This window comes from Stegostoma tigrinum, chromosome 13, assembly GCF_030684315.1.
Source record: "Stegostoma tigrinum isolate sSteTig4 chromosome 13, sSteTig4.hap1, whole genome shotgun sequence".
In the NCBI taxonomy this organism is placed as follows: domain Eukaryota; kingdom Metazoa; phylum Chordata; class Chondrichthyes; order Orectolobiformes; family Stegostomatidae; genus Stegostoma; species Stegostoma tigrinum.
In genome coordinates, this window is record NC_081366.1 from 34,780,979 (window position 1) to 34,807,723 (window position 26,745).

General features: G+C 39.1%; 1 protein-coding gene across 1 annotated transcript in view; it reads right to left on the minus strand.

Moving 5' to 3' along the window:
• The window catches only part of LOC125458098 (short transient receptor potential channel 7-like), a 123,133-nt gene that overhangs the window by 91,007 nt on the left and 5,381 nt on the right, over nt 1-26,745 (minus strand). The window contains exon 2 of the mRNA XM_048542992.1: nt 3,575-4,353. Coding sequence (XP_048398949.1) covers nt 3,575-4,327 — 753 coding nt within the window. The 5' untranslated portion in view covers nt 4,328-4,353. The remainder of the gene's footprint in view (nt 1-3,574; nt 4,354-26,745) is intronic.

A 26,745-nucleotide genomic window follows, 5' to 3' on the forward strand; every position in this document is an offset into this window, starting at 1 on the left:
TACATTGAGGCTAAATGCAACTTGCAGGGATTGTGCTAAGGTCTGGTCTGCACACATCATTTCACAATAATACCGAGGGTGAGAGTACAGCATCTGTGATGATTCCACACATCTCTGGAGGGAACGTTTCATTCTATCAAACAGGTCTTCAAGGGAGTGCACAGCCATTCAAGGCTGGGAGGTGTATAATGGGCAGATCATGTGTTCACTGTTTCTCAAAGTGCATTGCTATGTTGAGAAAAGCTGATCAAAGCACTGTCTCACACAGGTTCAGTGCTATTCTGTGCTATTAAATGCAGGATGCCCAAATATTCCAGGGCAACATAGCAGTCTATACACATTCTGAAACGTTGAACACTAACAAAAGTTGGAAGGGTCGATAGGAGGTGTCACAGCATTTGTTTCAATCTTTGCCTATCACGAAAGGCATCATGATAACACAGGGAAATATAATATGCTGATTGAAACCTTAAACCTTGCTGAATTGACTTTATTGGTGTAACTCTGTGGTGCAAACCAGCTGTCCAGCCAACTTAGCTAACCGCCCAACCCCGTATTAGCTTAGTGTCCTACTGGCTGCTTTTTACTTCTTTACATACAATGGTCAGTAGGACATGTAATATGTAGACACTTGAAATTGGAACTACTCATAGATATCAAATGTACAATAATAAGGATGACAAGACATTTATTCAGCAACAGTAACAGTCAAGAACTGCAAAAATAACAAAGTTCACTTCTATTCTGCTCCAAGCATAGGTTGTTTTCCATATTACTAATAGAAAATTAAACAATTAAACAAAGTCCAAATCAACTCATTCATCCTGGAAGCATGTTACAAATAGATTCACTCTGGCTTCTCATGTTGAATGAGGCATTGCTGTCATGTTCTGTCCTCAATGGTCAGATCCTTATGTACACCTTCATCCTCAGAGGACCACATTCAATTCCCCACTTCCTTTGCCTCTAAGGCCACCTCCACCCCATCCCAGTCAGTTCCAGTGTGAAGAGCACAACATGCTACAGTGATGTGGCACATTCTTTCTGGGCTGTACTATAAGAATGCACTGGAGTGGCCCATTAATTGAAACCTAGATCCATTCCACTATGGCCCTGGTGAAAGAGTGAGCAACATTGTATATTAGTTCTGTGTCAATCTGAGACTTTTGTAATCATGTTATCAGCCATGTTTGAAGGGGATTGCCCACGATCTCAGCAGCTATTCTGAACGGCTCAAGGACTATGGAAAGAGGCTAGAACCTACACACGCTCTAGTATATAAACATCATAGTAGTTCCCAGTCTATCCAACTCAAAATTACAAAATCAATGGTCACATATAATTTGAATTTTGATGAAGCACAAGCCTTTTCTGTTATGAAACTGTGCAGGTTGATTATAGGGCACATTCAAAGCAAGATGGATACATCTATTGCAGTCTGCATCTGAGGAAAGCCAGCGACAGTGGAGCATCCCACTGCCTGAGTTGCTTGGCATTTCTCTTACTATGGGATGGTTATGAAGGACTTTGCTCTTGGAGAAAATGGCTTCACTTACATCACACGTATGGATTAAAGGTAGGTTGGAAATGCCAGCTGGGCCCAGTTGCTTCTTGAAATGAGAGTCACCAACAGTAAAAAAAAAGAGCAGTTATGACCTTCACAGCCCCTGGATAGGAATTGTCATTCTGAGCACAAGTTCTGTTCCTGCAGATGTGGTGATGGTCCAGGGCATCATTAGTTGGCAGCTGGATTCTTTCTGAGAGCTCTCCAAGAGACAGTGAGGCCACAGATGCATTCTGCTCTACCCCTTTGGGGTATCTTCACCTCCCTGTTTAGGCTGTACAGCAGCCACTTGTCATGAAAGTTAGAAATAAATTGTGGAAATCATGTAATAGGCCAGAAAACATCTAGATGCCACCAGTCAGTTTCAAAAAGAGCAACTAGCAACTAACCTGCCTGTTGTTGATGAACCCTTTACACAACACTCTTGAATATTATTTGCTAAATGTTACCATCACATGTTGCCAAGCAAATTCATCATATGATGAGTTGGGCCCTGAGGCAGTCCAACGACATAAGGATCTTACTCCATGGATTTTTAAGAAATGTTTAATTGAGCACTTTCAACTATTTTGATGCGTTCCCTAGATCCTTATCCAACATGGTAGCTGTCAAACATATGATATCAGACATTTTCTAAGCCACCACTTGCAGGAGAAAATTGCAAAGTTAAAAGAAAATTTATGGATAAAATAGTCCCAACCAATTCCACAATGACACCAGAAAAAAAAACTTGATTGCTGTCCTACACTGCAGTAAAGTACAATCATAGTTGCCAATAATAGATAAAATACAACACAATAAATACAAATAACAAACAGTGGATCAAAGTATCTGACACAGAAGATATATTACCAATAGTTAGTTCCAGACAAGATATTAAAGAAGGGGACACACAACATTTCTAAGTGCAATGGAGCTTCTAGTACTAAAAGCTGGCTTTGAAACCACCTTAAAGAATATTATAATTTAAACCTAGGATTAACCCAGCGATAATTCGATGGGTGTGAGGTAACAGCCTTTGGAGTGATATCAATATTGGATTTTGAACCTCTGAGTGCTGGTTTTGTCCCTGATTGTCCCAACTCCAAACCTTGGGACAGTAGCATATTTTGGTCAGGTAGCTGTGACATTTGTGCTGCTTGCTTCAGCAGTGTAGGGAGGTGATGGGAGGGGCATTGCTACAACACCTTGCCATAGTGCCAGTTGGGCCATTGTGCAAACTGAAGGTAACTGATTTTAACAAGATTCCAAATTTAAAACTTGCTGCTTTCGGAGAACTCAACTTTGTTAATTGGACAATTTTCTTTGCCAGGATCTAGCTGTTGCAAGCATGTAAATCTACTCCATGTAGATTCGCATGTATTGGGATGGCTGACTCCATCTACCAGAGGTGGCACAATTCTGTCAGCTATGGCTTTGTACTTAAAATCTACAGGAAATATGTTTTTTTTTTAAAAAGGCTTCATTTGAGGTGGAACTCTAAATGCTGTAAAAAAAGAGGGACAGAAACTTGCTACAATTGGATCTTGGTCTGAATTATTTCCCCTCTCAAACAATGAGTTTCAATAGTGAGCTCTCTGGGCTATAGATTTTCAACCTGAGTGTCTATTGTAAATCAAATTTTATAACAAATATTCATTTCCTAAATTAACAGCTGAGCCTATAAATTTCAAGACAGTAAAACAAAACACTTATTTATCAATAAATTATGATCACCAATTTTATTTTGTGTTATGGACTTCAACTGATAAAATATTCACTTTTGAAATGTAATAACAACATCTATACAGAATATCTGTGGTAATATATTAGCACCCTCTTTTTGAGTTTAAACCTATTGCCCTGATTATATACCAGAGAATATATTACAGCTGTAGTAGGTTCAAGGTCAAAATTAACAATAAATGAAAACATATCTAATAAATACATTTGAATGGGCACCTTTAATCTTTATATTTGGTGGCAAGATCAGAGATACAGAGGAGGTTTAAAAGAAGTAAAATGGTTTACCTTAAACTCTGTCTCAATATTGGCTAGTTGCGCTAGTTCATTACTTAGTTCCAAAGCTGTAAGTACTGGGTCTTCACTTGATAAAGACAAATGAGCAGCACTTGCTAATCCCTTGTAGGCATTCATCCTGGACCTGGAATGACTAAAAGAATCTCGTTTTTGTTTCTCAACGCACTCACTGCATTTGCAAAAATAGTCATGAGGTTTCTCAATCCGTGCACCCTTCAGAAGTAGTATGTGTACAATCTCATATTCCTGGCAATGAGAAGCAAGAATGACTGGAGTGATGTCTTGGGAGAAACGTGTACCGTCCTCATCATAGGCATAAAAATCATCATCCCGAAGCTCTTGCTCAAGTGGGCTCATGGCCAAACGATGCCCTTGGGCAAAGGCTGAATGATTTAAAATGGCCTCCACTATCCTCACATAACCTTTGCTGATTGCCAGCAGTAGTCCATCACCAATCCGTGCAAGATTCTCTTTTTTTAAAAGGAGCTCTGTCACTTCCAAATGTTCATTCCCCACTGCAAGTTGTAAAGCATTTTGCCCCATATAGTCAACACAATTGAAATTCAATGTCTTTGACTCCTCTAGCATCTTGCGCACCACTGGTATATTTCCATATTCTGCTGCATCCAGGAAACGCTCCTCTTCAGGTGTCAAATTTTTGCCCTTCTCATTGAACATGTAGGCCGGACCTCTGATAGCCTGTCTCCTTCCCTTCTCACGAAGGGTGGTGTGCCTCCTGTGCATGGTTTGAGTGTTGCTGTTATTCCAAACTACAAAAGAAAACAGAAGAATGCACAGGTATTGCATTTGCTAATTATAAAATAAGAAGGTAAATTGACAATCATTGGAGCTTTTCAAAAATATTAAGAAATGCCAACAATTAAAGAAAACAGAAATAGTGTAATCGGCCAGCCATCTAACTGCTTCGTGTCAGAAAAGTAGTTAAGGTTGAATATGGATGTAAGTCCTGTAGTATAACTCATGAGTCTTAGCAACCAGTTCCCAAAAATCCATATTGGTTTCAGATCCTCCACTATTGCAAGTGAACATAAGTTTAAATGCTATTTTGAATATTTTAATTTTAAATCCTTCTGTTTTGTCCTAATAAAAAAAACTTGAATTTTATAAAATGTACTTAGGTGTTTAAAATGTTTCCTTGACATTTCCCTAACTTAGGTTCTAACATAGCTCAGAAAAGTGGGATTTAAGCTGTAATCGGTCTAATGGCCAGAAGCATAACTGGGGGCAATTCTGAAGGAGCGGTTTTGTCAGAGCATTGGTAATCTTACCATGATTCTTTTGTTCTCATTGAACTTCCTCCATCACATATTCTTAATCATTTGCAGAGGGTCATTAAGCAGCACTTTACCACCCACTTAGACGTCTATCACCTAAGATGACAAGGGCAGCAGATGCATGGGAACATCACCACCTGCAGTCTCCCCTGCAAACCACACACCCACAGACCAACACACCATCCTAACTTGGAATTATATTGCTGTCCCTTCTATGACACTCCGGCAAGTCCTGGAACTCCCTCCTAATGCCTATGGCACCACATTGACTGCAGGGTATCAAGATGGCAGCTTGCTTTATTTTTAAGGGCAGTTGGGGATGATTGCCTAATTAATGTTGACCTGGCCAGTGATGTGCACAGCAATTCCAAGAATGAATAAGTTTAAAAAACCTACTGCTTTAATTCAAATGACACAGCTTACGTTAGCCACTAAGTACAAACACTTGTCCATTTGCCTCTCTTTCTATCCCCCTCCCTGGCTCATCCTGGGTTTTGGGCTCCACCATATGAAAATATGGAGGACTATTCTCTAAATAATGTACCGACCCTTGCTTTCAGGCATACAAATATTGTCACCGAAATCAGGACGGTTGGTAGTTGAGAGATAATGGGAACTGCAGATGCTGGAGATTCCAAGATAATAAAATGTGAGGCTGGATGAACACAGCAGGCCAAGCAGCATCTCAGGAGCACAAAAGCTGACGTTTCGGGCCTGGACCCTTCATCAGAGAGGGGGATGGGGGGAGGGAACTGGAATAAATAGGGAGAGAGGGGGAGGCGGACCGAAGATGGAGAGTAAAGAAGATAGGTGGAGAGGGTGTAGGTGGGGAGGGGATAGGTCAGTCCAGGGAAGACGGACAGGTCAAGGAGGTGGGATGAGGTTAGTATAGTATCAGAGATAATGGGAACTGCAGATGCTGGAGATTCCAAGATAATAAAATGTGAGGCTGGATGAACACAGCAGGCAAAGCAGCATCTCAGGAGCACAAAAGCTGACGTTTCGGGCCGAGACCCTTCATCAGAGAGGGGGATGGGGGGAGGGAACTGGAATAAATAGGGAGAGAGGGGGAGGCGGACCGAAGATGGAGAGTAAAGAAGATAGGTGGAGAGAGTGTAGGTGGGGAGGTAGGGAGGGGATAGGTCAGTCCAGGGAAGACGGACAGGTCAAGGAGGTGGGATGAGGTTAGTAGGTAGCGGGGGGTGCGGCTTGGGGTGGGAGGAAGGGATGGGTGAGAGGAAGAACCGGTTAGGGAGGCAGAGACAGGTTGGACTGGTTTTGGGATGCAGTGGGTGGGGGGGAAGAGCTGGGCTGGTTGTGTGGTGCAGTGGGGGGAGGGGATGAACTGGGCTGGTTTAGGGATGCAGTAGGGGAAGGGGAGGTTTTGAAACTGGTGAAGTCCACATTGATACCATATGGCTGCAGGGTTCCCAGGCGGAATATGAGTTGCTGTTCCTGCAACCTTCGGGTGGCATCATTGTGGCAGTGCATGAGGCCCATGATGGACATGTCATCAAGAGAATGGGAGGGGGAGTGGAAATGGTTTGCGACTGGGAGGTGCAGTTGTTTGTTGCGAACTGAGCGGAGGTGTTCTGCAAAGCGGTCCCCAAGCCTCCGCTTGGTTTCCCCAATGTAGAGGAAGCCGCACCGGGTACAGTGGATGCAGTATACCACATTGGCAGATGTGCAGGTGAACCTCTGCTTAATGTGGAATGTCATCTTGGGGCCTGGGATGGGGGTGAGGGAGGAGGTGTGGGGACAAGTGTAGCATTTCCTGCGGTTGCAGGGGAAGGTGCCGGGTGTGGTGGGGTAGTAGTTGAGTGTGTTTGCAGATGCCAACTAGGAACCTTCTGTATAATGTTGTATAGTGTGGAGGAAGTGACCTCCAATTTGTGAGTTGTGCTTATACAATGCAATGCAGTGAAACATGAACTATGTTATTTCTTCGATGCAGACAGAGGAGGGGAGGCTTGGTGACTCTGTTACATTGATTGCAGATACTCAGTGTATTTAGTTGTTGCTCAGATTATTAGATCCATTATTTCTTGCAGTTTATGAAGTGGTGTGAGTTTGCATCCAACAGGTTGTTTCATCTGGTGTGGAAACATTTATGTTATCTCTTGTCATGTCAGAAATTGGATCTGGATATTGTGGTATTGAAGAATCCAGAGACATTTATCTCAACTAGCTATAAGGTGCAAACATTATACTCCTCAGGCACATAAGTGCCTGTACTTAAATTTAAAATATTAGTTTACTGGAGTGGTAGGATTAAAAACAGCATCTTAAAACTAGATCATTAAGGGTTAACCGTTGAGTGTTAACTGTTAAGGGTTACTTGGATATGAGAATGAACAAATGAAATAAAGTGAAAAAGTACATGGGAAACAGGCCAAATGTGAAAATAGCTTGTTTTGACCGAGAAATAACTGTGATGCTACACAGCTGAGAATTGTCCAGCTTGGCCATCACATGGAGCCACCTGGAAGTGTTTTTCCTCTATCATGAAATGTCCAGGAAAATATTGAAAGTACCATGGAATGATGACATGCTACATAATCTTAGATTCAGAATAATATTAATATTGGGGATTTTGCCTTACTCAGCAGATTTCACCTTGGACCATTTTTGTGAATGTTGCTTGAAACGCAGTTCTCCAGGCTAATCATTGTAAGCAGGGTCCCCAAAGGGCAGGAGGCAGTGAGACCCATTGCTGAACATGTCTGAAGTAGTTTAAGCTAATAGCTCTGCTTATTAGTTTACTAATATTTCAAATATATCTAAAGTAAATTATTGCTTCATATACATATATATTGCTATGTATACATACATATATTTATCTGCTGTTTTACATATACTTCTGCTTATTATATACTTAGTGCTCAATATGTAAATGTACCACTTAATATATTTATCACCACTTAATATGTTTATAACCAACAGTAAACTTGTTAATTAGAATCACCTAACTCAGAGTATTTTGTTCCATCCAATCCACTATTGAATTATAACATTTACCCCAAGGGAACAAATTTCCAGTAGAGAGTCATAATTCAGGCAATTTGAGGTAATTTGGACTATGAGACTTTGTATTTTTGAGTATAATGCTATGATAAAGTGATATCATGAGCATGTCTCTTAAAGATATACTGACTGGGATGACATTTAAGCTTGAAGGAGAAGTAGGAGAAGAGTTTCCAAGCTATTGTATACTCAATAAACTATCCGGTACTTACCAATCAGGCTTTGAAATATATCGCTGTTCCTTCAATGGTGTTGGGTCAAAATCCTGGAAGTTCCTCCCTAATAGCATTGTTGGTCTATTTAGAGACCAGACTGCAATACTTCAAGAATGGAGGTCACCAAGAATGGGCAATAAATGCTAGCCAGCCAGCAACACACACATCCATTGAGTGATTAAAAAGAATATACTGCTATGCTGTTGTCATGCATGACAATGGGACAACAAAGGTGCGACAGCACCTGAGAAGGACGCATTTTCATCTTTTCTCCGGATGACAGAAGATCAGATTCTCCAGCAATGCCAGAAAGCCAGCAATGCCACATTACTCAAACATTTAGCTATTGGCCTAGTTTTGATTTCACCCCATATGTTAAACACCCTCAGTAGATGCACATCAGCTTAGTGCCTTCCAAATTATAGCTACTCTTTTTTGTAATGAATAAGAAGGTGCCATCAGGCTTTTTTTCTGTAGTCATTTGTTCTGAGACAAGGCATCTGGTTGAATTTAGGTAACATACCTGGACTCTTACTTATTAATCAACTGATAACCCTGTGTAGTGACTCTTTCAGATCAATAAACAAATGAATTATTAAGTTTTAAAGAGCTGATTGCTTTCAGTTGAAAAAACACATGCCAGCATGAAAGAGCTCTTGTGGTGTGGTGGTAGTGTCCCTCTACCTCTGAGCCAGGAGGTCCAGGTTCAATCCCATCTTGCTCAGGAAACATGCAAATAGCATCTCTGACCAGGTGAATTAGAAAATATCTACACCTGTATGAACCTTTGAAGAAAGGTGGGCACTGCAGGGGGTGCAATGTCTTATTTCCCCCTCCACACCATTTAGATTCAGTGCCCCCCCATGACCTTATATTCACCTTTGGTCTTGCTGCACTGTGTCTGGTGGGTTTTGCAGGTAAATTGGGATTTAATTGGAAACGTAGGTGATTTAATGGTGGAGGATAAAGGGAAAAAAATAGCACAGGTAATTTTGTGATGGGTAAAAACACTGTTCAATGATGTGTGAAAGCATTTCTGGATAAAAATAAAACAATATGAAAAATAAACCAAGCAACTGAATACAATTAAATGTGAACTTTAGCTATTTCATAGAATTTTGACAATGTTATCCAGACCAAAGTTATCTCCTCTTCAATTAGCATTTTGAAGAGTTTTTTTTATTGAAGAGGTTAATTGCTCCATCAACAATAAATGCTCTCCATCTGTTCTCAGCATATGTAATTCTCAAAACAAAGCATAAAACATAATTAGTTTCCAATATGCATTCCAAAAAAAATCTACCTACATAAAATTGTCTTTTCTAATTCAGGCTCTTTTTTTTAACCATTGATACAGATGTGTGGAACAGGAGAGTTAATGGTAAGAAATCTATTGGCCAATAGTAATCTCAAAGAATTTAAGTATGATAATTGGCTAGTTATGCAAATACTATTAATTCAGTGAAAAGTACTTTAGGATGAGCATCAATTGAATTCAGTAATATAAATCATGGGTCTCAGGAGCCATTTAACTATGACCTATATTGAAAGAAATCACAATGAGGCCAATCCCAGAAAATAATACTTGGGTTTAAATTTATTGTACTAAACTGTCGTCCCATGCGAACCCAATTATGAAACCTAATTTTGAATATTTTAAATTTTAAATCAGATCCCTTGGTTCCCTCCTAATAAAACTTGTTTGGAATTTATTCTCATCCAGTCCCTGTCACTATCGATGGCGGAGAAAAATGAAAGGGACAACAACGTTACTTGACTTTGCTGACCTCACATCACACCCTATGGTTATGGAGTTGTGAAAAAAAAACTGAAATTAGCAGAACATATAAAACAACATAATAATTATACATATGAAGAAAAGTTATTGACATGGAAAATAATGACAAATCTCAAGAATGGGTTAGAGTGATACAGAGTAAGTAATTTTGTGTTACATTGAGCTACAAGAAAATTAAAATCATCAGGAATCTTATGACAGTATTAGTGGTTTCAAAGATAGCTGCATATTTAATGTGAAACTATTACCATCTCATTAAGTAATCTTGGGCTGAAATTTCATCTTCAACAAATCCTTTTACTTCTCCTGAAGTGTGATTTTCCTCCTAATTGTACAATCTCAAAATGATATATGTCTACTTGTTGGGGAGTGGCAGGATTTCTTTAATTAGGTATAATTAAAATTGAAATTATGATGAGCACAACATTTGTTGTACAAAATACAAGTTTAACTGATTGTCATTGAGTGAGTTCTTAGTTTCACCAGGGAGCAATAAATTGTCATCAGTGTAACTCAAAATTACTTCCCTGTATGACTCTAACCCATACTGGAGTTTTATATCAACATCTACTTGAGATTATTATTTTCCATACAAATTACTTTTCTCCATAATGATCCAATTTACATGCTATTTTGCACTTGTGCATCTATATATATTTCCATTATTGACTGAAGTTCTGAACAACTCTGAAGGATAATAAGAAATGCTGGTATTGTTGTTATATCATTGGACAAATAGTCCAGAACCCCAGATTATCATTCAGGGACATGGATTTGAATCCCACTGTACTAGATAGTGAAATTTAAATTTAATGAACACTTGGAATTAAAAACTAGCCTTATAGTGACTTTGTAACCACTGTCAATTGTTGGAAAGCTCTACCTTGCTCTAATAATTTTAAGGAAAGATATCTGCCACCTTTACCTGGTTTTGTCTACAGGTAGCTCCAAATCCATGCAATTTGGTCTACTCTTAACTTCCCTCTGGGCAACAAATCCCATTCACATCTCATAAACAAATTAAAAAAAAAACAAATCTTCATTGATTTGGCATAATAAGAATAGATATACTTAAGTCAACTAGGCTATGAAAGATTGGTCTAATTTTGCTAGTGATTGTGAAATCTTTAAGGGCAGCTTTACTTAAGAGCACTGTGAGTACTGTGACTTCAGTGCTGACTTTCCATGCTGGGATTTGACATTTGAAATTTTCCCTGTAACTACCATGATTTTTTCCATAGTTGCATTTTTGACATTGACACATTTGCATGCCACATGTCACATTTTGCTGCCACAATTTATTGATTGGATTGGAATAAACTGGTGTAAATTAAAACTGAAGTGGGAGATACTGTGCAAGTTAAATATGAAAAAAGTGGTTAGTAAACTGCAGATAGGAAATAGTTAAGGGATATGAATACAATCAATGATGAATAGTTAGTTAAGATGAATTAATAATAAGCAAGCGGCTCAAAATACTTTCATTATTCTCAGGAATTAAAAGTTCCATTACAATAAGAGTTTAAATAAACTGAAGATATAAAAGCATATATTTCAAAATGAAATCATTACATTTCTTACTGAAACTTCAATACCTGCAGGTTCCAAGAAACCCATGTGTCAGAAACTGACAGGTAGCAACTCTGTTCAGTTTAAACTTTGTGAAATTTTTACTTCAGAGTCTATTTTTGAAGGCTAGACTTTTGATTGCAGATGGACAGCCTACAGTGTGGAAGCAGGTCATTTGTTCCCATCAAGTCCATGCTGAGCCTATAACATACTGTTATTTTGATTTAGAGCCTAATGGTCCATTCTCAACTTTACAAACGAAATGTCTAATTCTAACTGCTTTGATTATAGATAGCACTCAATCAAGGTGAAAGATATGATGGAGGCGAATCTCTTCAGATTATCTTTTGTCCTGGTACTGTAACTGCATCGTTGAAAAAAATCTCAAGGGATACTGAAATCCACTAATGGAAGCTAATCAACAAGAGTTTGCATTTTACCAGGTTTTCCACAGCTGAAAATATATTGACCCTGTGGTACTTGATTAGATTGCTTATCTCTTAGATTAAAAAACAATTTTCTATGTCTATATTAAAGCAAAGATGCTGGAGATCTGAAACAAAAACAGAAATTGCTGGAGAAACTCAGCAGGTCTGGCAGCATCTGTGGGGAAAAAAAAAGAGTTCACGTTTCGAGTCCAGTAACTCTTTACCAGAACTCGGTGTCTCTCAAATACCAGGGCAGTTTTTTTTTCATTCAGCGTGGGGTGGGGATGGTTAGAAACATGTTGGGACTGTTTCAAGTCTTGATTCATTCTCAGGAGAATGTAGCTACAGGCCCCAATTTTGCATGGGACCATTTAATTGACCTGGGGCTGGCTTACTGCCTAAATAAGGACAATCGGTAGAATGTCTTCCAACTTGAAAAATTCAGCAGACTGCAATAAAGGGTATTCCTCCTTTCACTGGTTGCATTGCCTGGTGCTGTTTCAATAGATTCCTATATGGCCCTTGTGATATGGGTGAGATTTCATCCCTCAAATCCCCCTTGAAAGCTAATGGAAAAATAGAATCCATTGTTTGTAACGGCAAAACATTCTTAGTGTGTGGTTTTATTTTGGTGAACATTTGCTGACAAAACAATCAGATTTAATTTAATACATTCATGAAGCTGAGGACCTGAAAATTTGCCTTTCTTTTTCATGTTCGGTGATATATTACATATTGTTAATGTTATACTTTTTTAAACCAAATAGTTTATTAAAATATTTGTAAAATAGTACAATAAATTCAGATGTCAGTGGCACTTAGAGGAAACTGCAATGTCATATTGAGATTGCTGGTATAATGAAGCACATGCTGGTGTGAAGGTAACTTGCTGATTTTCCTTGGGTTATATTGGGGAGATATTATTTTCAGACTAAAAAATATTACCAGATATGGATCTACTCAAATGCAAAAATACTTTGACAATAAAGACATATAAAATGCTGGAAATAACAGATCAGGCAGCATCTGTGGAAAAGAAAGAGTTAAAGTTTCTCCAAAGGGTCATAAAATTATAAGGTTAACTCTGCTTCATTCTTTTTCTCGACAGATGTTGATTGACCTCCTGAGTATTTCAATCATTTTTTATTCTTATATTAGATTTCCAGCAATCTCAGTGTGTTGCTTTTGTGAAGGTCAAGGAAATTCTTTGTTGGTTTGTACTGATGATCAAATTGGTACATAGCTAATTTCATAAGAGACCATCTGCGCATGGGGGTGATATTTTACTTGTGCTTCAAGTAAAATTTCCTAATGGCGTAATGCTTGCAGAATTTCAGGTGCAGAACCTATTCCAGCTAATGTATGAAAAGTGATTATACCCATATTTATGTTGTACAGTACTGCACTCCACCAAAGAAAGTATCTTCTCATAATGATGTCTCCATCAGCAGCCTCTACATTGATAGCAATTGTAAGTTTCAGCAAAGCATAGTGATCTCCAAGAAGATGTAGTTATGATTGGAATTGGAGCCATCTATCATGCCCAGCAGTAGTTCCACGTTACAAATGTGTTGCCACAACAATTTGGGCTCCTTACGGAAGGTGTGGGGGTGGGGGGAATGATTTATTTGGTTGGATGGAGCAGTGTGGATTGGTGCCTACAGCCCAGGGTTCAATTCCTTGGCTGGGTTGTTTCAAAACCTACCTCTTTACTGTATCAATGATGGAGGCTGTGGGGCTGTTAGATCTTCCTGAGAAGAGGAAGAAACAAAATATGAAGGCTCTGATAGCTCCTTTTAGGTAACATTAGCAAGTGCTGTACATCATGTATTTATGGTGATTTTACTGCAAGTCAGAGTTTGCCTTTCTTTCCAGCTTAATTCTTGTTACCTCTCTCGTGCCCTTGGTCTTGGTCTCAGATACCTGATGAAATTTTACACTGTCTTCGACTCTTTAGAAGATGTAGTTGTGGGTATCTGATCAGGAATGGATTTCAGGAGGATCTGTGATGAAGGCTGTGGGCAGATTGTAAAGATTAAAAGGTCAAAGTTACAGGGGATGTTATGCATGACCTTGGATAGAGCAGTTTTGGTCCCACAGAGAGGGCTTGAACAGCTGTCACCGTATTCTTTGCAGTGTAGCTGAGTCCTTCAGGAGTAGTTTGGTTTTGAGATAATATATCTGCACTGGGTATGTTGGGTGAGATGATTTTGGTTTCCTGACAGGTAACACAAGGATTTGTTTAGCTTCTGTTATGGACTAACCTAGTGACTGCTTTTGCACATAGAATTTGAAATCCTCACTGTAGGAATTAATGCCTCTCTCTCCAATCCCTACTAGAATCATTTCTGTTCAAGCCCTCTCTGTGGGACCAAAATTGATCTATCCAAGGTCATGTATAACATCCTCTGTAACTTTGACCTTTTTATTTTTACAATCTGTCCACAGCCTTTATCACAGTTGATCAAGTCATTATTTGCCAACACTTTTCCTCAACTATTCAGTGCAGTAAACATTTTTATTGCTCTACTCATATTCAACCAGCATCCAGTGCATCTCCAAATATGGTTTTTATTTCCTGCTCATGCCCAAAGTCACCAAAGATTTATCTTCAGCTTCCTCCTCTTCCCTATCTACATGCCGCGTCTCGATGAAACTACACGCAGATATGAGGGACAAAAGTTTAAATGGATCTAAAGGGAGTAGGCTATGGCCAGAAATATGGCAGAAGTAAGTGAGAATATCAGTGAGACCTATCTCGAATGCAAGAACAACTGCTGCGCATTTTAACTCGAGATTCTCATTCAGCAGCAACAAGTTACCTATTAAAAGAGATTGTGCTTGTTAATGATCCTATTAACTGCAGATCTCGCCTCATTATTATTTAGCTTCCTGATTTCCTGAAAATGCTGAAAATTCTCAGCAAGGAAGTCGGAGTGGGTACATGGTGATTTTAGCTCACCACTGGATGTGACGAGCCTCCATATTGCTCAGCATTAAGCAGCAACTCAGGGCATGCACAATAGGCATTGGGCACAGGCACCCCATTGCCCATAGACATTGGCATTCAACATGTGACAGCCTCTAAGACTATCATGTTACATCTCTGATCAACTCACAGCACATGTCTTTGCTTCAATGCTGCACCTTGGTCTGCAAATATCATTATCATACTGCAGCAAAGATACTGCACGCTCAGACACACCCAGCTCACAAAAAGAATCAAGCTGCATCTCCAGGCTTGTTCACTTGCTTTCATAGTGTTCACTCACTCTGAGCCTAGCTGGCTGTTCACAACGTTCCACATTGTATTGCCTTGCCCCTCGGCTAGAGACAAGGCTGTATTGCCTTGTCATTTAATGTAGACACAAATCCAGGAAGATTGTCGTAGCTCTCAGCAGTCCACCATAAATTGCAGGGAAATAGCCTTTGGTCCTCCTGGCACAGGAAGTCAAGAACAGTGTCTGATAGCAGTACAGCAGTTTGGATAGACTGGGTCAGCCACATGGGCTGGTCAAAGTCAGGATACTTTCATTATTTCCAACCAATTGTGGGGGGCTGTTTTCTTCCTGTAATAAAAGAGAGGCAACTATTGAGGGAAATGAGACTGTGTGGCACAGCAGGTTTGGTGTAGGAGGGATAGTATGCCAGCTGAGTGAGTAGGCAGCAGACATGACATGTGGGGTTGGGGTTTGATGGGTGACAGTGAGTAAGATCAATGACACTGCTCCTTCTCTATGCTGCAGCCAGTATGAGTGTGGTACAGCATGAGACTTGGTCAGAGATGGGTATGGTAGCAGAGATATAATAAAGTATTGGAGAGAAGATAATGGAACTTACCCTGGAAGCATGGAGAAGGTCATGTACAGTGTTGCGCATTCTTTCAGAAGACAGAGAGTGAGTTGACCTGAGTGGCAACTTCTGACCAAGGCCTGTTGTTGCGGCCTCCACTGCTGGTCCTGGGGTAAGAGAACAACCACCCTATCCAGCAGTTCCTCCAGGTTCCTAACTGTAAAGCGAGGTGCCAATTTCTTTGCCTGTACCATATCCAGGCTATATGACAGGTTATAGGAGGGCAGGTCACGACAGATGCTGGCCCTCATGTCCAACGGTCTTTTAAAATAGCACTGGCATGAGGATGCTGATCCATTCTAGGATTATCCCAGTGGTGGGTGAATTGTTCTGGGCATGATGGGTAGTAAAATGGGGCTAGAATTGAGAAAAAGAATGTCTCTTTGAGAAGAACGTGAGGCTAAACAAGGAAGTTGACCAGAGTATCAAATTGAAAAGACATGAATAAAATCTGCAAAGATTAGTATCAATCTGTTGATTAACCAGATCTAAGGACAAGTGGAGAATGACTTTAGTAGCAATTGTTTGCTTATTATATAAAAACAGATTGTATGAGTTCTGGGAAGTGCTTAATTAGAAAAATATTAAACTAGTTTTGGTCCTCTAGAGAGTGAGTCAGGGAATTGGGAATCAGGGAACAAGGAAATAATGGAGATACTCAACCGCTATTTTATGGCTGTTCTCACTGTAGAAGATTTCAACCACTTCCCAAAGCTACTTGCAGCTCAAGACGTGAATTGGAAAGAGGAATGTAAAACACTCACCAACACTGCAAGGAAAACCAGTAGACTGTGAAACTGGCAGTCCCAGGGCTAGATAGCCTGCACCTTAGACTCTTCAAGGAAAGGACTTAAAAGAGAGTACAGTCACTATTTATAAATTTTCAAAATCCCTTGGATTCCAGAAACAACCTGAGGTTTTAAAAATAGCTAAGGCATTACTCTATTCAAGAAAGGAGAGAAACAGGAAGTTAGTCGAAGGTGCAAATGGACATTGCTAGAATCACTATTAAGCAGGTTATGGCAGATTATTTAGAAAATCATAATATGATCAGGCAGAGCCAACTTGGCTATGCTGAAGGGAAATCATGTTTAACCAGTCAATTACACTTTTTGAGTAACTAACAAGAAGATGGATAAAGAGGAACATGTACATCTGTTATACTTGGATTTCCAAAATGCATTTGATAAAATGCCACAGAGGTTACTACACAAGAGCATATGATGTGGGGGTGGCAGAAGGGTAACATATTAACATTAGTAAAGGATTTATTAGCTAACAAGAAGCAGAGGATAGGTAGATAAATGGATCTTTCAACTATTTGTAATATGTATCAATTCTTTGAATGAAGTGACTAAATGTATGGTAGCCAAATTTGCCAACAAAACTTGGGAAATAAATTGATAAGAGGAGGTAGAGAGTCTGGAAGCATAATAGACAGGCTAAGCTCAAGGGCAAAAATTATAGTTATAGTTTAATATAAAATGAATGTGAACTTGTTCACTTTGACTAGAAAAAACAGAGAAGCAATACATTACTTAAACAGAGAGAGGTTGCAGAACTCAGTGGTACAGAGAGGAGTCCTGGTGATTGAATCACAAAACATTAAAATGCAAGCGTGATTATAAAGGTAAATGGAATGTTGATATTTATTGGAAGTGGAATGGAACATGGTCCGACTCTGGAAATTTGAACATTTTCTCCAATGACTTCTGTGGATCCCATCTCCCTTTTCCTCATCAGTGGTGGCAGAACCTTCAAGCTGATTCATTCTATTCTGTTTACATCATACTCTAAAACTTACGTTCTCAAAATTGTTCATTTCACACAATTATAGACCCATAGAGCTGTTTATTTGGCTACTTTTCCCAGAGTTTCCTTTCTTGGCTCAGTGCCCATTTCCTTCTGGATATTCATAATTTATGAACAACCTCATGATACTTTTTTATGTTAAAAGCCCTTGAAATGCAAGTTATTGTTGTTAATGTTGTAGGGATTTTAATTGCATCAGCCGATGGACAGGATCAATAGTTATTAGCGAGTTTTGAGAAGATTTGTAGCTCAGGTTGAGGTTCTGGATACGAGTTTACTCGCTGAGCTGGAAGGTTAGTTTTCAGAAGATTCGTCGGAGGCTCACTGTTGATGTTACCTAGAATGGTGACGAAACGTCTGAAAACTAACCTTCCAGCTCAGCGAGCAAACTCACATCCAGATCAATAGTTATTTTCAGGCAAACCAATTTCCTTTCAAGTTGATGGTATCTCTGTTTTAAAAGGCTGGTCTGAATCTCAGTCAGCCTTTGCAGATAACGAACAAAGGCCATGTCATGTAGAAAATTGTTTTGAATGGACAGTATGAAATAACTCCACAAAAGTTGGTATACCTTCACCAAGACCCCATTTATTTTCACTTAAAGAGTCCTTGACACTGATCCAGCTCTCGGAGGGAACAGAACCTCTGACACCCTGTTCTAATCTGTCAGCCAGGGGTCCCTGACTGGATCAGATTAACAGCCTGATTAGGGAAGTCATATTTTATGAAGTTCACCCGGCTGACCTTATTACAACCACTACACTGTGTGACAGGTTTCATTCCAGACTTTAATTCCAAGGAACTGCAACACTAATAGTAATACCCAAGACTGGGTAGAATTAAGTGTTCCATCATATCTAGAGAGCTGGAACTAATGGAGATATTCTTCAGGTTATTGACTGTATTTGGTGACACATGGATATTCCTGCCAATATCTCAGAACAGGACTATGAGTGGTCACATCTGAAATAGAAGAAGCAAATGAGTATATTCATTTTATCTGGCCCACTCAGCTAAAGTGTTTCAGCTGACATTGGGAGAGCAGGCATGGTGGTAGGGTTTATTGGTGAAGTATTTTCTACTTAGTTCAGATTTATTAGCCCTAGTTCTGGTGCATCCTCTTAATCATCGAAAGGGTTTGACTTGCGAATACATGTGAGATATTCATGAGTGACCTGCTCCCAGTTCTTTGACTTATCAAACTGGAGCTAATCAAACTAATACTTTTGGGAGTATGAAATATTGGAGAGTGAGATGGCAAGATTAGGTTTATAGAGTATGCTATTGATGTGCAGTAATATTTTACATTTGGGCCCTTCAGATCAAACTCTAAATATTTGAGGTCCTTTAGGGTCACATTGACAAGTACAGTGAAAATATCTGTTGGAGACATGGGAAGATAGAATACGGGGAGCTGGTACCATTGATAGGCGTGGTGCAGTTGACATTGGAATATGTTTTAAAATTTAATTATTTTAGTAAAAACTATTCTTGGAGTACTATGAGAGTGAATTCTTACACCATCCTGATTCTCCTTTGTTAAAGAAAATATAGCAGTGGGTGAGCTGATATTGTTGTTGTAGTGTCCCACACTCAGTAGCTATTGGATGTGATGTCAAAATAGGAACATATACTAGTGAGACATGTTTGCATTCTGCTCACCAGATTTTGGCCAATTTATTACAGAGTAATTGAATCATATAGTTGTACAGCATGGAAACAGAGCCTTCAGTCCAAATCATCCACACTGACCAAATATCCGAAGCTGATCTAATCCTATTTGCCACCAATTGGCCCATACCCCTCTAAACCCTTCCTATTCAGGTGCCTATCCAAATAGCTTTTGAATGTTGTAAGTATACCTGCATCCACCACTTCAACAGGCACTATCCTCTGCATGAAAAATTTGCCCCTCAGGTCCCTTTTCAATCTTTGCCCCCTGACATTAAACCTAAGCCATCTAATTTCGTATTCCCCTAACCAGAGAAAAGACCTTGGCTATTCACCTTATCCATGACCCTCATGATCTTATAAAACTCTATAATGTGCTCCTCAGCCTCTGATGCTGTGGGGAAAGTAGCCCCAGCCTGTTCAGCCTCTCCAAATAGCTCATTATGCATTGAGCAGATATAAACAGAGTCCTTACTGGCATCCTTGCATTTATTGTGTATTGGTGTGATTTGTCTCAGAAAATCCTGGAGAGGTATATTTCCTTCAAATGGAGGAAACATATCAAAAAGAGGGTGGTTAAGGAGCAGACTTTGTAGAATACAAATGATGTCTGATGCGTCTCTTCCTGATTTGAAGCTTTATACTCTTGTTTGGCCTTCTGGCTCACATTGAAGATTTCAGGAACCTACCAGTGCTGCTAGGGTTTAATTATGAAGTCTTTCCTACATGGTTCAGAATTATTCAACCTCCATTTGTAGCCTGTTCTTAAACAACAAAAGGGTTTGACTTTCAGATACACGTGTGATATTCATGATGGATGCACCATCAGGTTTTGACTTATTGAACCAGTATTCTTAGGACTAATTAAACTATGATTTTTTTTTGGCAGGGAGGCAATATTAGCAAGCCAGGAAAAATTTAAGGAATTAGGTTTAAGCTGTTGATATACAGTAATATTTCACATTTGTACCATTCAGATTACACTGTCAATATTTGGGGTCATTCTAACGCTTGTTATCAAGGTCACATTGACATAATTTGGAAAGGAGAAGATGGGTAAAGTGATTGTGTGCTTTCTGTGAGCCAAGGGGATCCTGAAGCATATGGCAAGGCATAATGTAAACAGAGTCACTGATGATCTTACCAGGCTCTGGGATTAGCTTGATACCTCCATACGTGAATGATCAACACTTCTGCTCTGTGCTTGTTGCCATAGGCTGCATGCTCACTCCTCGTCCATGTATCAAACCACATATTAGCTTTGTAGCTGTAAACTGATATGGAAGTTGGATTGCTATTACTGAAATACCATGTTAATTTAAATGTGTTGTCCCTATCCGACATATTCATAATAGCACAAGCCTAACAGAGACATGACAGGGAATTTCTGGAGGTCTGGCATTCCAACCAGAACTCCATCAAAAAGAACGTTGAACTGGACTCGATCCACAAACCCATTGAAAAACAGAACTGGAAGTGATGCCAACTACCCTACCAAACCAAGACATAAGTAACAAGTGGGACAGTACACCAATGCTTCACCGGAGGCGCACTGTCAATGTTACCTAGCAGGGTGATGAAACGTTTGCAATCAAACACTACTGTGTCTCTCTTTCTCTCGCTTACTCTATGTGGGCAAAGGACAGAAAATCCAAGAAAGCTTATAAGTAAGTATTCATACAAGCAAGGCCCCAAACATACCTGATCAACCATCAAATCAAAAAACAATCGTACAGACAGCAGTGTAGCAGGATTGTAAAAATCAAAAGGATTGTGAAGAAAAAGCTTTCCACATTTTGGTCTGGTCTTTGGCTCTTTAGAATTTTGCTTACCCTGTCTCTCTAATTCTGCCACAGATGGTATGTGTGTTAGAGCATTTGATTTTGTCTACCTTAATCATGATTGAGTAGGTCTGTTTGTTTTGGGTTTTGAAGGGGTATAGTTTATTTTTTTAAAAATAAGTCAGAGATTCTTAATTTTCACTGCTCTTATTAGTTAAGTGAGTTGCCATAAATAGTTATTTTTTACTGTTTCTGGAAAATTTGGTGTGAATTGGTCCTGAATATCAGTCAGTCAGGCAAATGATCAGTTTAGTGATCTAATCCGGATTTTCTATTTTTATAATTTTTGTGGTAGCTTGTGAAACAGTGGGGCATGGTTTTTAGCCATTTATCCCCAGTTACGCTGTGATATGCCATACCCACCTGCTCCCTTAGTCTATAATATTTGGCCCTTCTATCAGATGTGCTTTTAGGCTGTTACTAGATAGCAAGCTTTTTTGCCTTACATGAGGATTAGCTGGTACTACTGAATATGTAATCCTTGTATCAGGCTTCAAGCATTGTTTTTAATTTCCACATTGGACATTGGTGACGCTGGCAGGGCTGGAACTTATTATCCAAACCTAGTTACCCTTGAGAAGGTGGTGGGAAGCTATCTACTTGAATTCGGCAATCCATGTTCTATACGTAGACCTACGATGCTGTTAGGAAGGGACTGCCATGGTTTTGGCTCAATGACAGTGAAGGAACAGTAGCATGTTTACAAGATGGGATGGTGAGTCGCTTGGAGGGAAAATTGCAGATGGCAGTGCTCCCAAATTTCTACTGCCCTTGTCCTTCTAGAAGGAAATGGTTATGGGCTTAGAAAGTGTGAAGAATCTTTGGCAAATTTCTGTCATGCATCTTGTTGATAGTATACATTGGTGCTATAGATTGTTCTTGGTGAAGTGACTGAATGTGGATGTGGTGTCAGTAAAGTGCACTGCTTTGTTCCGATGGTGTCAAGCTTCTTGACTGTTGTTGGATTTGCACCCATCCAGGCAGTGGCCAGAATCTCATTATACTCCTGACTAGTGCCTTATAAATGGTGGCCAGGCTTTGGAGAATCAGGAAATGAGTTACTCACATCAATTTTTCTTGCCTCTATGAGGGAAGTGATGGCCAATGGTATTATCACTGGACTGCTAATCCAGAGACACAGGCAATGTTCTGGGGACCCAAGTTTGAATTCTGCCACAGCAGACGATGGAGTTTGAATTCAGTTAAACCAAATCTAGAATAATAATGACTGTGAATCCATTGTCAATTGCCAGGAAAAACCCATCTAATTCACTAATGTCTTTTAGGGAAGGAAACTGCTTTCCCTGCCTGGTCTGGCCTACATGTGACTCAAGACCCACAGTAATGTGATTGACTCTGAACACTCTCTGGGCAATTTGGGTTGGGCGTTAAATGCTGGCTAGCCAGCGATGCCCTCATGCAATGAATGAATAAAATAAAATGAATGGCCCTTGTAGCAACTGTATTGATGTTTCTGATCAATTGTAACCCTAAATGTATCTTGTTGAGGTATACAATACTGCCAGGGTGTGTTGGTGGTGGAACTGATGAATCTTGAAGATGTTGATGGAATGTCAATCATGTGGGCTGGATAGTGTCAAGTTTCTTGAGTGATGGTGGAGTTGCACTCATCCAGGCAGTGAACAGTATTCCAGCGCACTCCTGGCTATACCCTGTAGTTAATGAACAGATATTGAGAAGACAGGAGATGAGTCACTGCAGAATTACCAACCCGTTCTTGTGAGGTAGTTTCAGAAAGACAAGAGAGGAGCTGAGAGGTGTCCTCAGCAGGAGAATACTTGGTCAATTAGAGTATGGATTCAGTGTTGTTGTCATCATCAGCTGTTCCTTGACTTTAGGGATGTCTTACCTAGGATTGTGATTTTTTACGCTGGGTGCTCATATGATTGAACAGGTCAATTCTTGTCCAACAGATCTTTGGACACATGTGGTAGGATATCCCATGCCCTGCTTTCATTGCTGACAAGTAGTTAGTATTACAGGAGCAGACAAAGAACACTTTGAAGATACAGTGAAGTTCTTCTCAAAGTGTGGTAGATTTGACATTAACGGACATTAGAATTGCATCACCCTTTGTGTTATGGGGTTTTCGTCATGAGACAGAACAGTGGCAGAGAAAGAAGGTAGGGAAATGGTTTAAATCCTGCACTGTAGTTTGAATGTCTGAAAATGTTCAATAACTTGTTTGTCATGCTGTCCTCAAGTTCTGGATTCTGAGTGCGTTGTTTTTAGGTTGAAAGAAGTCCTGATGTTGATTTCCTAGACCAGGTCCAACCAGGACTATTTTGTTGGAAAGGCTATTGTCTTCCTTTTCTCATTGGGAAAGCTCAAAACACTAATCGCTTCAACCTCAACAACCAGCTAATTGGGAAATCAAATTGGAGGAGAGATCTTTCTCAGATCGCCTTTCCATTCCAATGGCCGATATAGTGGGAAATTATGAAGTTCTGTTGAGATTTCCTGAAACATGTCCTGGTTCCATTAAACAGAAATTGTTCCTCTGATAGCCTGGCTGCTGTAGACCACCCATTCTGCGAAATTGTTCATGGAGATTTGAGACTATTGTCACAAGATAGATTTTAGTTTAGCTTACAGATAAAATGTACTGGAGCAATCCATAATGAAAATTGAGCCTAGTTTTACAAATAATTTCAGCACATAGATATATCACTTACACAATATTTGCTCATTACTGGATGATCTCCATTTTCAGAATTTCAACTTCATTAGCACAATAATGATAAATGGAATCAGAACAGGATGACAATAAAATCTTGATGGCATGAGATTTTCTCATTTCATAACATTACAGCTGATTAATAATAAATGTTACAGCTATTCTAAATACATTTTCAGCTGCTATAGATTTGGGCCAGCAGAGGTTTGCTGCAATAATAATTAATAATTATTATGACAAAAAAGTTTTTTGTAGTTGAACAGCTTAATTGTTTCTGGTAATGTTTTGTCTTGAAACTGATTAAGCTGCAACACCAAGGCTTAGCTCACCATAAAATGCAATTTTCCAGTAGAAATTGAGGCTATATATTGACTCAGTGCACTTGTGCTAAAATTAGTATTATTTTTGGCACCAATCTAGCTGATAGGGATTAACAAGAATAACTTGGGAGGTCATTTGCTTAGATCCTTTTAAAAGCTGGTGTAAAACTAGTAAATATTGCAGCTTAGGGGTAATAGGAATGGGATGTTGTCTCTGTTTCATGAAACTTCAATATTTATGACACAAGGATCCTCCCATTTAGAAAGCATTGCCAGCAAGTTAGCCTTCTGCATGTGTTAAGTTGTGCTCACATTGATCCAGTATAGTCTGGGTGCACATAGACTGGATTTGCTTAAGAATTGGACAAAGCTCTGCAAAAATTTATTCTTGTGCATTTATGAATTGTAAGCATCTTTGGTAAGCTGAGCATTTATCAACCTTGAGAAGAAAAAAGATAAACAACCATGAAGATAATCACTATTAAACTCCAGAAATATTAGTTACACTGCTGTTCTGTGTTTCAGGCTCAGCTGTATTATTTGGGTATGGGTCAATTCAAGAAACTTGTATTAGCTGGTCTTTTGCATAGGCATGCTAATGTAAATAAAGGGCAGAGGGCTCTTGTTGATCATTCTTGGTAGCAGTACAAACAGTAAAGGAAAAGTGTATGCTGTAGGAAATGTATAATGCTTAAGATTAACATTTAAATTTTCCACAATAATTGAAGACACTATTTCACTTTTACACTAAAGCTACAGCAAAAGATTTTAGGAAATCCTGGGTCATGGCATTATTAAGATGAAATATCAAAGTACATTCTCACAAGGCTTTCAAATGATCCTATATGAATATTCAATTGATTTGTTTGAAAGCTTTCTCCTCATGATTTCTGGAGGCATAAAAACATTTTAAAACTAATATGCTAATGTAACTTCTGAAGTGGTGGAGAGAAAAATTCCAAACTGCTGTGGGCACTCTGTTCACTCGTGCAGCTCTTTCTCAGTCAGTAAGGCATCTGACATGCATGGAAATCCATTATCATACTTGATTCTCAAAGTTAAATGATTGAAAACTCAGGTTGGATGATTGTCTGCTTTCACAGTATGTTGCTTATCCTGCTGCAAAACACCTGCCGATACCTGTTCACTAGATGTTACTAAATATGATTAAAATCAAATATAGATCAGATTTGCATCAACTCAAATTGCATTATCCAGTTTACAGAGAAAGGCAGAATTAGAGGAATTCAATTGCTGCAGAGAAATTAAGGAAAAACATGAGGAAAAAAGATACAATAAAGCAAACATTTGTCATAAAATTTATTTGAAATCCTACTCCATTGTGTTATGGTTTGGGCGAGTTTTATTTCTGTTTCCTGTAGAGAAAATCCCAGTTTCCTAAGCATAAATAATTTGGGTGGAGGTTCACAATAGTTAAGGCACATGAGACTTTCAAGTGTATGCAAGCCATTGCTAAAGTTTGCCCTACTAGAATTGCACAAATTACAGCTCAGATATCTTGTAAACCTCCAATTGCGATTTTAGTTAGGACCAAATCCTGACATTAAGTCAATGCATTGGATTGAAGTGATGAAAAAACCCCTACTGATGGGTTTGACAAGTTGGTCAACCATCAGTAGCACTCTAGAATACAGTAAATGTAACTTAAACAAATTTAAAGATTCTGATTTATCTAACTGAAAATTTTAATGCTCTATTTCATCTTGGAGCAAATTTGCTTACGAAGAGCTTCCATGTATCTCAATCACAAGTGTAGTTGCTGAATGATGGTTAGACAACTAGCAAGCATTGATCTTACTCAGAAGTAAAAAAAAACACAAGGAATTTCTCATAAACAAAACAGGATGTGTGACAATTCACTATAAAAATATGAATAGACTCCTGCCTGCTTACAAAGCACTGAAATTACAGAAAATATTCTAATCAAATCAACATTCTACTAGTTTCAAGCACAGAATTTGACCAGCACCTACTTTCTTCTTGGCAACACGAGTAAGGGAGGAACCAAATCAATGAAAGAAAAACTTAACATTTATATGGCACATTTTGCAACCATTAAACAGCTCAGAAGTATTTCTCAAAGCACTCTCGAGATACCACAGAAATACACTTGAAATTCAGTCACTATTTGAAATGTAGGAACCACATTTTTTGTATCAAACTCTCTCAGCAGCAATTTTATAACAACTTTTTTCGTGATGTTCATGCAGGGATAAATATTGGCTACGACATGAGGGATAATTTCCCTGCTCTTCTGTGTTAACAGTTTCAAAGGATATTTTGGCAGATGAGACTTAGGTTTCATGTCTCATCAAAAGGGCAACTGCTCCAACTCTCTCAGCTGCAGTGACATATCAGCCTCCAGTTTTTGCTATGATGTGTAACTTCTGATTAATGATATAAAATTGCGTGCTTTGTATAACTGGCTAGCAGAAAATTCCTTTTAGAAATCGTGGTCCAACTTCTGCAAGGCTAACATCCGCCTTTAGCATTGGAAAAAATGCATTGATGTACCAGTTGAAAAAGTAGAAGTCAACTTAATATTTCAAATATTTGTAATCTTCAAATACAGTACTAAATACCTGGCTTGCTCAATTGCTGAATCCAGGTCACATATA